Genomic DNA, 15,746 nt, shown 5'->3' with positions numbered 1-15,746 from the left:
TAATAAATAAAAATGCTGAAAAATATTTGAAAATACTTACAGACCAGAAAATTTTGAATCATTTAAATTAATTTTTCCACTTTTAGAACATCGAGATGGTACAGGAGATAAAGCACAATAATCATCTAAATCACCTACAGGTGAACTGCCGATAATACCATTGACTATAACCTCTTTTGAATGTTTTAATTGTTCTTTTAGAACATTACAATTATTATTATTCTGAGTTTTACTATCTGAAGTAATTACAGCTGATATAACTGAAGTCATTTCTGTACAAGTTGGTTTAGCAACAGAAACTGTAGTAGTTGTAAGAGTAGAAATAGTTGTAACAATTGTTGAAGGAAGATCATGTTTCAGATTTCTTTTCTTAGAATTTCTCCCATTTATACCATTGTTTATAGATGCAATATTAATATTTGAATCTAATCTTGGCGTAGATTTCTCGTGAACTTTTATTTCTTTTTCTTTTATAATTCTGCATTCCCTAATTCCACTCTTACAATTTTCATTTCTTTTATTTCTTTCCTGATTCTTTGTTCTCTCTCTATCTCTCTTTCTTTCAGCTTTAACTTCCAAATTTAATCTTGATTTAATTTGAATATCTTCTCTACTCGATTCACGCTTCAAATACATATTTCTATTTTTTACAGAACAAACTTCATTTAGCAAATTTTCGTCGTTAGAATTCCTACATTTTAATACTTCATTATGATCTGGTGAATCATTCTCCCTGCATGATGCTATATCATTTACAAAACCTACAAGATTAAAAACAATTATTATTATGAAAATTAAAATAAGGTTTTTTTCTTCTAATATTTTACTTAAATTAAACCATAATCTGTAAAATTCAACTGAAGCAAAGTTTGTCAATAATATAAATTAAATAGTATTTTTTTAAATGTTTATACACATGTTGGCCTACATGTAAAAACATGTAGGACAAGTAAACTATATTAGTTGTATAAAAAATTTTATCATATATATATATATAGCATTGCAGTAATCAGATTGGAAAAATTTAACCTTAAGAACAGAAAAACAAAATAGTTTGAAGCATTATCAGGGAATGTTACTTCTGCAAGCTTTAACTTTTTTCTTGATAACAGAGCAATTTATTTTATTGATCATTAATAATAGATGGAAAGACTATTACATCTTGCAGGACAACATAAATGCATTGCTGTCACAATTTATTTTTTATATACTAAGAGTTTACACAAGTCATTTGTTTTGCAGTAATATGTGTTATGAAGTAGTGTGAAATGCCGCAACTAAAATTTAAAAAATTTCATCTAAGATTTCAAAACTATATAATTTTATGCATAAGACTGTTTGTTTTGTAGTAAAAACAAAATATGATTTTCATCTCCTTTTGTAAGGGGCTTGCAGTCATGCAAATACTAGTGCATGATCTCAAATAGTTGCCAATTCCTATCTGTCTAAATCAATCAATTTATAATCATGTGAATCTAATTAAAAATATTTTAAATTTATTCAATGGTAATTAAAATGTATAAATATAAATAGTATAAGTCACATCCTCAAATATAGGGACTTTCCTGAAACCAATAAATTTCATTTGATTTATAAAATATTGTTTTTAAAAAATTGAACCAACTGTACAAATGAAATGCAAAAAATACACAACTACAGTACAGCATCGATTATCTAACCCCAGATTAACCGTCACATTGGTTAACCGACTGTTCTAGTCCACAAATTTCAAATGTCCGCTAGTGATGTGGCACTACAATATTTGGCTATGTCTTGGCTACTTTAATATTATTTTTGTTAAATTTTTGCGTGTTTTAGCCAGCAATACTGGCTCGACCATTGAAGGGAGGCCAGTATTTAAACGAGACTTAATTTTCTAATTATGAGTGGTTGGTTGTTTTGTGAGCAATAAAATAATTTAAAAATAATTTTTAATGGTACAATAGCGACGATTATTACTTTTTTAAAGAATTTGTTAGGCTTAACATCGATGAAAATTCAACGCAAAGTCGGTTAATAGCGATATACTAATATACTAATTGTATGGGATATACTAATAATGCATTTTTTTCATTCTTTTTGGTTATCCGACCAACCTGAGTCCCCAATTGAGTCGGATAATCGATGCTCTACTGTATTCGTATTTCTATACTTTATAAAGCAAAAAACAGATTAAAAATGTTTTATTTTTGCAGAAAAGGCAGTAATTAATAATTATCTTAAAATATTTTGCAAATATGGTATGATATGACTACAGGGTTACTTAAAATGACGGGAACCCTTTCATGTGCTTTTTATAAAGTAACAGTGATATAACAGTATGGTGTATGTCAGTATATCAAACATTGCAAAACCCAATACATATATAGAAACATAACCAAGCAATTGCCTACATAATTGGGCTATAATTCTGCTATATTTCTATATACATATCAGGTTTCACAATGTTTGACACACACACACACTGCTGGGCAAAACATTAGCTGATGAGTGCCATTGTGGAGTTGTACTTAGGCTATAGGTGTAGGTGTTGTCCCCAGATAAACCGTGATTAACTGCATAAGATTATGTCTGAAATTTAAATACATCTGGAAGTGAAGGCTTGCTCGGTCAAGCCTTCACTTCCAGATGTATTTAAATTCACTTCCAGATGTATTCCAGCTCTTGGCAAGTGCATCGCATGACAAGCAGAGGTTTCAAGTTCAAGTCCTGCCACAAGTCAGTTCTTTTCTTCCAGATGGTTCTAATTTATTTAATAGATTACTAAAATTATAATTATTAATTTAGTTACAAGATGGCACCTAATGTCTAACTCTAGTAGAAAATTATTTAGTATTAATCATTAAATTAGAAGAGTTATAGCTCGATTACTGAGGTGATTGTTCGGTTATGTTTGTACAGTGTATGCCATTCATTAGCAAACTCTTTGTTTCAAGTTTGTGTTGCCAGGGAGTGTGAAAAAATAGTACCTTCACAGCACAAAAGTTGTTTTGTGTTATGCAGCTAGCAAACTTATTAGCAATGGTGAAACGTTTGTTTCATTCACTCTTCAGAATTAATCCACTAAGGCCACATGCTATTGGTATAAACAGTCAAGAGAAAAGTTGCTTGTGCAAAGGAAAGAACATTAATCAACTTAATGCATTGAGAGAGAATGTGACAGAATTAGAGGTCTTCCAGTGTAGCCTACAGAAATCTACACACCAAGTTGTTAATTATAGCTGCACCAGATATCCATCTCGCATGTTCTGTATAAGATATCAATGAAATCTCACATGATGCATGCAGCTAGCAAGCTCTGGAAACTTATTATAAAGAAACATTATGAGTTCTTCATACAAAATGTTCCATATAAGCAAAAAAAGTGAACCCACCATAAGATGCACATATGAAACTGAAAGGTCTCACACCACAGAGTATGTTCAAGATTCCTCCAAAGTGAATGATTACTGAATCAATTCTCAAAAGGAAAGACCACTATTCATTTTTTTTTCGTGGAGACAATAATAACTGGTCTTGTGTATAGATATGCTAAAGGAGTCTCTCTTCCCTCAACTAGAAGACATGAACCTTACATATTTCCATAAATTTGCATTTCCTTCAATAAACACTTGGAACATTGTATTGGACATGTTATCACGACTGATCTGACCTGTTGTGCTTAACCTCCAAAATCATCAAACTAGACACTAACACCTCTAAAGAAAAAAAATGCTTAGACAGTCTGTGTCACCTCTGCCACAAGACCTTTGACAATTAACACAGCAAATTGTTATTTCAAATGAATCCATAAATGGGAATATGTTTTGGAGCAGCTGTAGCAAAAATTTGACTCTGAGTTGATATTTGTTAATATATGCAGAGTGGCAAAGACTTCTCATATGAAGTGTTTGAGTGCATATGCTCAATAAAACTAGAGTTTTGCTAACAAAAGACATGCACCATATTATTGTATCACTAACAGCTAGTTTATAATAAGTGTAAGAAAATGTTTCCAACTTTATGAGTCACCCTGTATGTAACTATGCTTCAATAAAACTATGATCGTGTCAAACAAAAGTAACTTCAACATTCAGAGTACAGTTTATTTAAAAAACCGCATAATATAATAAAAATGTTAATGAAGCAATATCAAACTAGATGATAATTTTAAAATGTTTATGAAATAAATATGTGAAGTAAATTTTAACAAATTTTATGAAAATATTTAATCTAACAAACAATACTTATAAATTTCTATAATAAACTTACAAGAACTATTTGAAGAATTTAAGAGAGTATCTTCTAAATCTTTGTCGTCATCGTCATCTTCCTCTTCGTCATCATCATCATCATCATCCTCTGCCTCAGACTGACTGCTCTGCTGAGCGTTTTTCTTTTGGTCATTAGCTTTGGTTTCATTCTTCTTACTTTCTTCAGCTGCTGCTTTAGCTGCTCTTAGCTGAAATTTGGCATTATACAATAAATTAAAAATAAATTTCTGATAAGCTACCACAAAAAATCTAAATAAAACTTATATTACTCATACAATATAATATTAACCATCAAAATAAATTTTAAACTTGCCACTAGTAACAAAATGATAATTATAAGCAAATTTCTGATTATAATAAGTAAAAGTTTTGTAATACAGTAGACCCCCCCTATAACACAGGTTCCAATAACATAGATTACTATGATGCGGCAGAAAAATTCCGGCAGTATTCGTATAATGGGACGCGTAAAACGCGGTAAAATGTCATCGCCAACGAGCAGCCGAACTATTTTCCGCCGTCTAGTGCCACGCTATGGAGAGTTTAGGTGAACTATCGTCTGTACAGTATGTAAATTAGGTACCGTAAGTCTAATAGAGTACTGTAATTTTATACATTTCTTGTGAAAGAAACATTTCTTATTCAACGGCGATAAAAATTATTTATATTAATGATGTCTACAAAGTTCAGCGAAGTTTTTGCAGAAAAATAACATCAGAAATCGCGGCCGCGGTTTGCTGAGCTGTTCCGCAACAAAAACAAGCTTGAGCAACGCCGATGTTGAATGGTGTACACTCGGTAAGTAATCCTACAATTTTTTGTTTATAGCATAGTTTATACGGATTATTTACAAAAAAAAATATACGTATTTTGGAAACGTTAAGTCGAATTAGTCTAGAATCGATTAATTTTATGGAAGAAAACCTTTCAAACAGCCATAGTCCGTAAACTTCACGTGTCAAATACGTGAGCCAATCACAGCCCAAGGATTCCAACAACGCGAAATTCGTGTAACGAGGAACGTATCTTCGCGTTATAGGGAGGTCTACTGTATTTAATATATATGTTTTGAAACATGTTGATTCTCATAATATTGGATGACCGATAATACTATCCACAACTGATTGTTTTTAAATGTATCTTATCTAGTGACATTACTTATATAACAGCTTTCAAATAACAGTGCCTCAATAAAACCACAAAAAGTAAAATATAGTAAACAAGGGTATAACAATTGAATGAAAAAATTAAAACAATAAGAAAGGTATAAATCACAAATACAAATAAAAATAAGATAATATCAAATTCTAACACTTAAAAATAGCATAATGTGTTTTTTAAATAATCTTTTACACTGTCTGAAATCTAAATAAAGATAATACTCTACTATTAACATGGAATTAATTGCATGGAAGAAAAATGAATGCCTTGAAGTTCTAAGACAAAAGTTTGGTAGGTTAATGAATTAATTATTACCAGTAATTTTTATTGGCAAAATTCTACGAGTGAATAGAACAATGGTACCTACTGTAACTGTATTAACCCACTCCTAGTGATACTGAATCTGACTCTTAAGTCAGCAAACCATGCTTTCCAGTTTCTGATATTCCAAATACAAAAGTATTGCATGATACTCACCATGGTAAAACCCTAATTTACATGTATTTTTCTCAAGTAATAGACTGATTAATGTATAATAAAATTTTAGTCTATATATTCAGAAATATCAGACTAAAATGTTATTCTTTGTATAAAATGATAAATCCAATGTTTTGAACACATTTCAATATTTTCTTGTTAATTGTAAATGATTACGTTAGTGTTCAGGCAATTGTCTGGGACTACTTGTGGTGAAACACAAATTTATGTAGAATTTTGTTTATCTAATACCTACTTAGAGCAACAACAATATAATACTAGACCAGGGATGGCCAACAGTTTTTGCCCCAGGCCGAATTGGAAAGAAAACTTTTTCCATGGGCTGAACCAGAGACTGCCTAGCAAGATTTTGTGGTGGTGTGAGATCTCATTGTGGTGTCACCTCGTAGAGACTAAATTGTACATAGAGATTACAGATACATGCTTTATCAACATTCTACGCTGTATTTATGACGAGATTTGTAATGGAGGGTTAACTCTAAACGTGCAGTGAGTTGTTGACCTTTTTTTTTTTCTTGTTTTATTATATGCGTCAGAATTTTTCATCAATCTATTCAGACTTAAGTAGCTAATATTGAAAGATTAATCGTGGGCCACATAAATTCGTTAGACAGGCCAGATCTGGCTCGCGGGCCATATGTTGACTATGCCTGTACTAGACCATATTGTTTTATTGAAATATTTACAATCTCATTACAGTAATGGCAATTTCTATAACTGCAAAGTCACATCTGTTCCTTCTACTTTTTATCAAGAATTAACTATAGTAAAATTTTAAAAAGTTTTTTTCAGTTGTAGTTTAACATCACATTAGATTAAGGTAATCTATTTCTTCATAATTTTGTTTTCATTAATGTTCTGTCTTGATGATACTATTGCTACATCTAAATTATTTGTAATCATATTGAACTGGAAAATGGAAATTTATACATATATACAGTTACACCTGTATCTGTTTATCTTGAAATTTATTTTCCCCTCATTTTCAGTCCAAATTCAACATACATTCCATGTTTTTCTGAAATAATTTTCTTCCAAAACTTCTATTTCAAATTATGAACTAAAGTGGCAATTACAAATCCAAAGATCAACTTCATTTTGATAGCATAAATTGTAGTTGTAATAGAGTATATAGTTGCAATTAATATTGCTTTTCTCCAATTGGCTAAGAATTTGGCTTGTATCTTATTGGTTTAAGATAGTCAGGCATCAAACTGTCGACAAATTATTTCTGTTAAGGTATGTCAAAAATGTTTTATATACACTTAATGCAGGTATGTACTATACTTGCTGTTGTATTAATACAATACCATACCTTTAATCAAACCTATTACTTTTTACCATGTAGGAAGCTCTATATCTCAAATTTTTCTCATTTCCATGAGATTTGAGATAGACAGGTTCAACTATATAGATAAAAAAAAAAATATATAATAAATTTTGTCTATAAGATAAATACAAGACCTTTGACAATTAACACAGCAAATTGTTATTTCAAATGAATCCATAAATGGGAATATGTTTTGGAGCAGCTGTAGCAAAAATTTGACTCTGAGTTGATATTTGTTAATATATGCAGAGTGGCAAAGACTTCTCATATGAAGTGTTTGAGTGCATATGCTCAATAAAACTAGAGTTTTGCTAACAAAAGACATGCACCATATTATTGTATCACTAACAGCTAGTTTATAATAAGTGTAAGAAAATGTTTCCAACTTTATGAGTCACCCTGTATGTAACTATGCTTCAATAAAACTATGATCGTGTCAAACAAAAGTAACTTCAACATTCAGAGTACAGTTTATTTAAAAAACCGCATAATATAATAAAAATGTTAATGAAGCAATATCAAACTAGATGATAATTTTAAAATGTTTATGAAATAAATATGTGAAGTAAATTTTAACAAATTTTATGAAAATATTTAATCTAACAAACAATACTTATAAATTTCTATAATAAACTTACAAGAACTATTTGAAGAATTTAAGAGAGTATCTTCTAAATCTTTGTCGTCATCGTCATCTTCCTCTTCGTCATCATCATCATCANGGGAAATCCAACTCCAGCTGTGCAAACAATGACTCATTGGTGTCAAATTTTGCAGAAAGGCCAGACAAAGGAAAATAAAGTTTGAAGCTTTTTCTTCAAAATTAACGCATTTCTTTCGTTTTTTCAGTTTTAAGTACCTTTTATGTTTAATTACATTAATATCAAAAATTGCTGGGAACTTAAGGTGTTAAAGGAATGTTTGATATCCAATTTGCAATCATTTGGTAACAATGTTTTATTAAAATTTTTACGACTTAGAAGATATTATATCTAGTTTTTTAATTAATATAACATTAACATCTAATTTCAAGTTTTATATTAGTTTAATTAATTATAATTTGGCATCCATGCTCACTTATTTGTTTAGCAAATATATCATTTTCGTTTACCTGTTCTTGTTTTTCTTTTTTCTTACGTCTTTTGCGTTCCCTTCGTCTAGCAGCAGCAGCACGACGTGTCTCTTCCCGAGAACGTTCTAAATCTAATTCTTCTAACAAAATTGTCGCATACTTATTTGCTTCAGCTGCTTGTCTTTCTTTGGCTGCTCTTATTATTTCCATACACTGATGACATTTTTTTAATAATTCCTTATTAAAAAAAATAAATAAATAAACAATCCATTTTTGATTTATTCAGAATAGAATTACAGATTATTATTAAAGTTTCCGTAAATTAAAAGAATAAAGTAGAACAAAATTCATAAATAAAAAATAATGATACTATATATAATTTAAATTCAAAAATACATTCAACTTATTATAGGAACTAAACTTTTTATAAACAAATTAAAAATTTCTACACCGGAGTATTTATAATACACAAACTTGTCCCGTGACCTGCCACAGTACAAGTTCACAGCTTTCAATGCATTAATAAAGAGAACCTATGCTCACTCCTCATCACAAACAGCTTTCTGATCAGAAATGCAACGTATAGAGCACATAGCCAAACAGCATGGTTACCACGACATCATATGCAAAATGAACAGCAAACTACAGCAACAAGAATCAAATTGCAGCAATCAATCCAATGATACTCCTGTTAACAACATCCTAGTCACATACAATCCAGTACTTAAAGCCATATACAACGAGATAGCTAAGAAAAAGAATATCCGCTTAACTTTTAGAAGGTGTGCTACTATTTTTGATATGATAAGAAATGGAAAGGACACTCTGGACACAAATAAACTCCCAGGAGTATACATTGTCCCTATCATTGATCACAGGTGTAATAGAAACATGATATACATAGGATCAACTAAACACACCCTTGAAACTAGGATTAGGATACAAAGCAGATATCCTACACCAAAGAAACAACACAGCTCTGGTCATATATTCCTCTGACCCAGATATAGAACCTATATTCCCTCAAGCCATACACACCATGTGCCGCATGGACCACCTCAGATGGCTGAGGCAATATATATATGCTTGAACACCTTTAAGAACAATAATTCTATTAACTACAAAGAGGAAATGGCTCTATCAATGGCCTGGCAGGCATTACTCAATGAAACTCTAAAATAACACAGCACCACTAATGTGCAGATCTGCAATGATGCTATTGATTGCATGAGACAATATTCCAGAAGATATTCCATAACAACTTTAAATTAGATTGGAAACACAAATTTGAATAGGAAGTTCTGTAATGCCTGAAAAAGAGCTGTAACAGTTTGAAAACGTTTGCAATTACTTTATTATTTGGTTGGAAGGAGCACACCAGTAAAAGGCAGAGAGGTACGTGTATTATAAACTTTTTATTCCTTTTAGTTATTTTTCAGGTTCCTATGTGAAAATCAGCTGTTCAAATATAACTAATTGTATATTTGAACAATTTCTAGAAACTAAAATATATTGAAAAGATACAAATACACGTTGAGACAGTGTTAGCAAAGCCTCTTCTATGTGACTTACAAAATTGCGTTCTTTCTCAAAATATGTTTGATTGATTTTGATTAAACTTTGCCATTTTCCATTAATTGTGGTGAGGAATTCAAAAATGTAATAAAAAATAGGAATCCATGACTTCATTTTTTGAGATATAAGGTCATTTCACAAGCATGTGCGACAAAGTGATATTACAAGAATTGCACAACAAAGTCATGCAATGTTCTACAATCACTAGCATGTTTTATACAGTTTTAGTTAGAATTGAGTTTGTCCTCAAAATTTAATTGGCCAATTTTGATAAAATTTTGCCATTTTCCATTAATTGTGATGAAAAATCCAAAAATGTAACAAGGGTCTATTTAAATGTAAAAAACAGATGTCCATGAGTTCATTTTTGATATACAGAGGTATTAAAGTGATAATGTCTGTACTCTCCGATGTGGCTGAGTGTGCCTTAAAAATAAAAACAGCATTATGTGCACCTAACAGAAAATGGGCACGAAAAATGAACAAAACATAAGAACAAAGCAATCAATAGTAATTGCTTTGTTCTTAGATTGCATCCCCATGTTGGCAAATTGAAAAATCATATCTCCCATGGATGGCAGATATAAAGATTGCCTCTCCCAAGTACAAAGTTCACCTGTCCATATCCGTCTGGAACAAGGATTGCCTCTTTTATGCCTAACTACAGGGATTGTCATATCACGATAGAATTGAGGCAAAAAGAAAGAAGCAAAGTTGTACGATGTCCTTATATATATAGAATATGTGTGTTTGCACTATTTATTTATATTTGGAATTTGATCTATTATTTCCTTTTAACAAACTAATTATAATTAAATTTTTAAAACAGTTAACATTGCAGTAAAAGATTTGAAACATTCAATAATATAAAAGTTTAATTTTATAATTTGAGCTTGCTTTTGGATTAGAAAAATATATACATATAATTTAGTATTTGACCTGCAGCAAAGTCAACACAGGTTAATTTGACTTGAGTATTAAAAAACCAGTTTTTTGGTTAGATTAATATTTTCATATAATAAATGGCATTTTCTTTAATAATTCATGTGTAAATGATATAATTATTAATTTTTAAATTATTATTTATGTACATTAGAAATGAATTGATATTTCCTAAAACAGTGATTCTCAAACTTTTTCGATCCACCGCCCCCTTTGTTCCATAAAGTTATACCCAACGCCCCTAACCCATTTTCTCTTGTGTGAGAGAAGGATTGGAAATATTCTTAGGAAAAAACTTTTCTATGAATCTCACACTTTGTGCCCTTACTGTACATTGTTCTCATCATCTGGAAACCATTAAATGCAATGTTTCCTCTTATCAGCCCCAATTTTGCCTTTGGTCACCGTTCAATACCCTGCCTCTATCATAGATCTATTCATCGCGCCAGAAGGGGGCGTTATCGCCCACTTTGAGAAACGCTGTCCTAAAATTAAAAAAATTTAGATTGTAAAAACTGCTTTTGTGTTAAAAATCTATCACGTTTGCTGAGTATAACTGGAATACAGTACAATATATAATAACTGCAGTGTACTGTAATGATCCCAACAATGCAATTATATTAGCAAAAAAATAACTATCCACATTTACCATTTGAAGTTATGTATTTCATATTATAAAGAATGATTTTTTTTCAATATTGCTATATAACTACAACAGAATAACAGAAAAAATTAATAATAATAAAGACTATTTGTCAAATTTTTCTCATGTCAAACAAATTTAGAGACTTATCCTATTCTCTAGTATTCCAGACATATCTTGGGTTGAAACATGACGACCTTGACCTGTGGACCCAAGTTATCTTGTTTCTGCATTGAGACATTTTTGACACTAGATGCCAATAGTTTTAATATAAAAATTATGCCGACTAAATTCCAAAATAGAATTTTTTTGTTTTTACGTTTATTAATGTGTCTATTTTGTTTGTGCAAAATAAAAAAATAATTTTGGATGATACAATAACCATGATTATTTTTTTCAAAAATGTGGAATTTTCATTAGGCTTAACATTGACAAAAATTCAACCAGGAAAGATAAACATAAAAATTTTCCAAAATGGGATAGGTTAATATTTCAAGGTTAAAATAATTTCTATTAATTCTATTAAATCTCTACATAATTATGACAACAAGAAATATTTTCTAGTTTTCATAATATTCATATTTATTCTGAAAATAATTCCTCTCCAGTAAAAAGTCACAAAGTATTGTACTCAAAGTTATGTATTTCATAAAAGATATGTTGAATATTCTCGCTACTTTCCGTTTATATGTTTTTAATGTAATTCTTTTGTTATTTATTATTAATTATTATTAGTAATATTTTCTTGAGAAAATCATTTAAACTTAAACAACAACAATAATAAATTTCTTAAATTTCTGAATTCCATCATTAATTATTTTAGTTTGTTAGTGTGTGTTTTTACTATAGTTGGGGATAATTTTTTTTTATTAGCTAATTTTCAATTTAATAAATATGATCATCCTCCACCTATATTTTTCAATGTATTTATGAGCAATATAGGAATATGAAAGAGAATTCTCTTTCATATTCCTATTGTTTTCAGTCATATATCCTGAAATTTTGGAGAAAAAGAAATTCAGCATACATAAAAAAAGCATTAGAGACAGCAATTCTCACAAAGAATATGAACAACTTTATTTTAAATATTAAATAACTTAGAAAGTAATTGAAATGAACTAATTTCTCAATATAATAATATCACAAACCATCACATCTATATTTTTTTATATTATCAATATATATTTTTCCCTGGAAAAATATTTATCCAACATAAATCCTGAAACTTAGTTCTAAAATTTAAATGCACTATATAAAATTGTAAACATTCCTCATCTGATATGATTATCTAAAACAGACATTTAAAAGTTATTACTTTGCTTAACAGTTATAAATACTATGATTTAATAAATTTTATTTTTATTAAACTATTAAAATTACCTTATCATTAATTGTAGCAATATACCGAGTCATTTCTTGATCTGATGGGAATTGCGTGACATGCTTAACCATCCATTTGACAACTTTCACATGACCTTTTCGAAAGGCAGCCATCAAACATGAAACTTTTCTATTATCTTGACTATCTATATCTGCTCTTTCATTAACTAATAGTTGCACAACATCTAAATGCCCACCTAAAAGGAATAAAATTGTTTAAATTATACAACTGAAATTTTATTTTATTAAAATTTGTTAAAAGAGAATAAATTTCACCATTAGCAGCCAGCCATAAGGGAGAATTTCCTTTCTTATTTTTCACATCAACTGCAGCATTCCTAAAAATTAAGTTTTTAGATAAAGTATAAATATCTTTAATTATTAAGCTGAAAATNTAGCTAAAAGCTCAGAACTTAAAAACAGAGATGGGATACTACAAAATATACAATGGTCTGGATGGTTTTGCAAAAAAAAAAGCTGCAATTCTTCTTTGCTCAATAACAAATATGCTGTAAAAACCAAATATGCTACACTAGTATATGTAGATGCAGAATAAAGCTTTTCTAAGTACATGCAAATTCTTACAATAAACAGAAACTTTTATGTCTCAAAATATTGAAATGATCATAGTTACAACTCTCATTTTTATACTGAAAATGAACTTGCTTTATAGAGTATAATGAAAATGAAGTATTTGTTCACTTTCATTTCAATAAAGTTTTTGTTAATTTTTATCAGTTCTTAAGCTTATTTATTACATGATTGTTTCAAAATAAATTATCCCAACTAATTTTTCACCCAATTAAACATTTTCTTCCATCATTCCACCCACAAATTTGATGGTTTTTACCCACCAAAAAATCCAAGGATTAATTATAATATTAATTAACTGTATTATTCAATATTTTCTTTGTTCATAATTTTAAAAAATAACTTCAGCATTAAATGGAATTTATTGTTAAAATTTTATATCAAAATAGATTATGTTTCAATTTTTAAAAAATAAATTAACTTAAAATTAATTTCATAAAACAAACATTTATAACACAACAAATTACAAAAAACTTACCTAGAAAGCAACAATTCCACAAATCTATAATGGCCTTTATCTGCTGCAATTGTTAAGGCTGTATCGCGAGAAGAAGGCACAGGAGGTGCATTTACATCTGCACCTTTATCTAGCAACACCCTACCAACTTCAACATAACCACCAGAAGCAGCTTCCATGAGGGGTGTTAAACCAGTCTATAAATTTATATTTTAAAAAATTGTTAGAAATGATAGTATAATACTATTGAATGAATTCATTAAAGTTTATTATATTATATGATTTAAAACTCATTGTTATTGTAGAAGTCACTAATATTACATACAAAAGTTTTTTTTAAATAACTATAATTTATAATTTGTAGTTATCCACAGTAATTTATAAACTTTATTTATATGAATTATAAATTTTTTATTAACTTATTTTTATGAATTTTATATTAATTTGCAAATAATCCAAATTCAAGACAATTAATAATATTCAGACATATCAGGGTAAGTCAATTTCAAATTTCCCATTCTTATTACATTGTGACTAAAACAAAAATATTTGAAATTCACATCAGTGTTACCTACCATCTTTCTCATACTTCTCTATATAATTATCTCTAATATTGAGTGTTTGTTCCAGCCTCAGACTATATTTTAGAAACCTTGAAAATAAATGAATCTGTAATCCAGAATATCAGATGTAAAATTGAAGACAATAACATATAACCCGCATCTAAAGGCAATGTACGAAAAAATTGCAAAAACAAAAGGAATTAAAATTGCATACAAAAGAAACCCAACCATTTACAGTTTATTAAAGAACGGGAAGGACAATTCGGACCCAAATAGGCTTCCAGGGATATACAGTATTCCATTAAAAGATAACAGATGGGATAGGCCTTTAATGTATATCGGATCCACCAAGCGTTCATTGGCCACAAGATTAAAAGAGCATAAATCAGACATCGAACATAATAAATGTACGACAGCCCTATCTACGTATGCAACAAACCCGGGCATCACACCTATCTTCGATGAAGCGCATGTTATCCGCACCACCCAACACCAGGGGCAACTAAGAACTTTGGAGGCAGTGGAAATCTTTAAAGTCGATCGCAAATCTGCATGCATTAATTTCAAAGAAGAAATAAATCTCTCTGCAGCATGGCAATTTTTAATTGACAATAAATCATAATATATTTTATAAGATAAATTTTATGAGGTATTGCACACAACGAATCCCCATTGGTAGAAAATTATATTTGAAATAACACCTAGATTCCTTCCATTTTCGAAATTTTTTCGAAAAATGGCACGTTCCATATTTTTCAAAAAGATTCGAATTAAAGAATCCGGTTATAACGAAAGGTATAATAAAGTAAGCCTGAAGAAGATCCCAGGAGGGGAATCGAAAACGTTCGCCGATTTTAAAGAGTTTCGCACCGGTTACTGGTTAATTGTAGATAGTTGGAGCAATTGTGTGCTTTTTACTGAATGGAATAACCAATGAATTTTCCCATACATACTAAATGTTCTAGTGTTTCCACTGGATGATGAAATTGCTAAACCAATGTTATTGAAAATGTATAACCTGAAATTTACAAATGTAGTTCTACGTTGATGCTTGTCACATCCTATGGCCAAATGGTATAACATATGATAAAGTCTTTATGTTAGTAACAGATCAAGCTAGGTACTATACATGCTATCTGATGGATCTTTGCTAAAATTTCTTTTTCCCAAGCTAAAGCATGTAACTTGCATAGAATATTCTTTACATGTTTATGAAGCTATACATACTAAATATAGCAAAACTAACATGTTTGTAGCAGAAATGAAGAAAGTTTTATTGAG

The 15,746-nt window shown here is 29.7% G+C and overlaps 1 protein-coding gene across 1 annotated transcript in view; it reads right to left on the bottom strand.

The window, feature by feature from the left end:
• Positions 1-15,746, bottom strand: part of LOC111633079 (ankyrin repeat domain-containing protein 17-like) — a 60,792-nt gene that overhangs the window by 26,121 nt on the left and 18,925 nt on the right. Inside the window, exons 8-13 of the mRNA XM_023377608.1 lie at positions 13,924-14,099; positions 13,131-13,192; positions 12,855-13,051; positions 8,354-8,551; positions 4,252-4,441; positions 41-761 (exon numbers count right to left, since the gene is read on the bottom strand). Of these exons, the coding sequence (XP_023233376.1) occupies positions 41-761; positions 4,252-4,441; positions 8,354-8,551; positions 12,855-13,051; positions 13,131-13,192; positions 13,924-14,099 (1,544 nt within the window). The remainder of the gene's footprint in view (positions 1-40; positions 762-4,251; positions 4,442-8,353; positions 8,552-12,854; positions 13,052-13,130; positions 13,193-13,923; positions 14,100-15,746) is intronic.

The sequence above is a fragment of the Centruroides sculpturatus genome, unplaced genomic scaffold (assembly GCF_000671375.1).
Source record: "Centruroides sculpturatus isolate CEXI.00-Female unplaced genomic scaffold, Cexi_2.0 scaffold478, whole genome shotgun sequence".
Taxonomy (NCBI): Eukaryota; Metazoa; Arthropoda; class Arachnida; order Scorpiones; family Buthidae; genus Centruroides; species Centruroides sculpturatus.
Note: the sequence above shows the minus strand (reverse complement) of the source record. Positions and strands in the feature narration are given on the sequence as shown.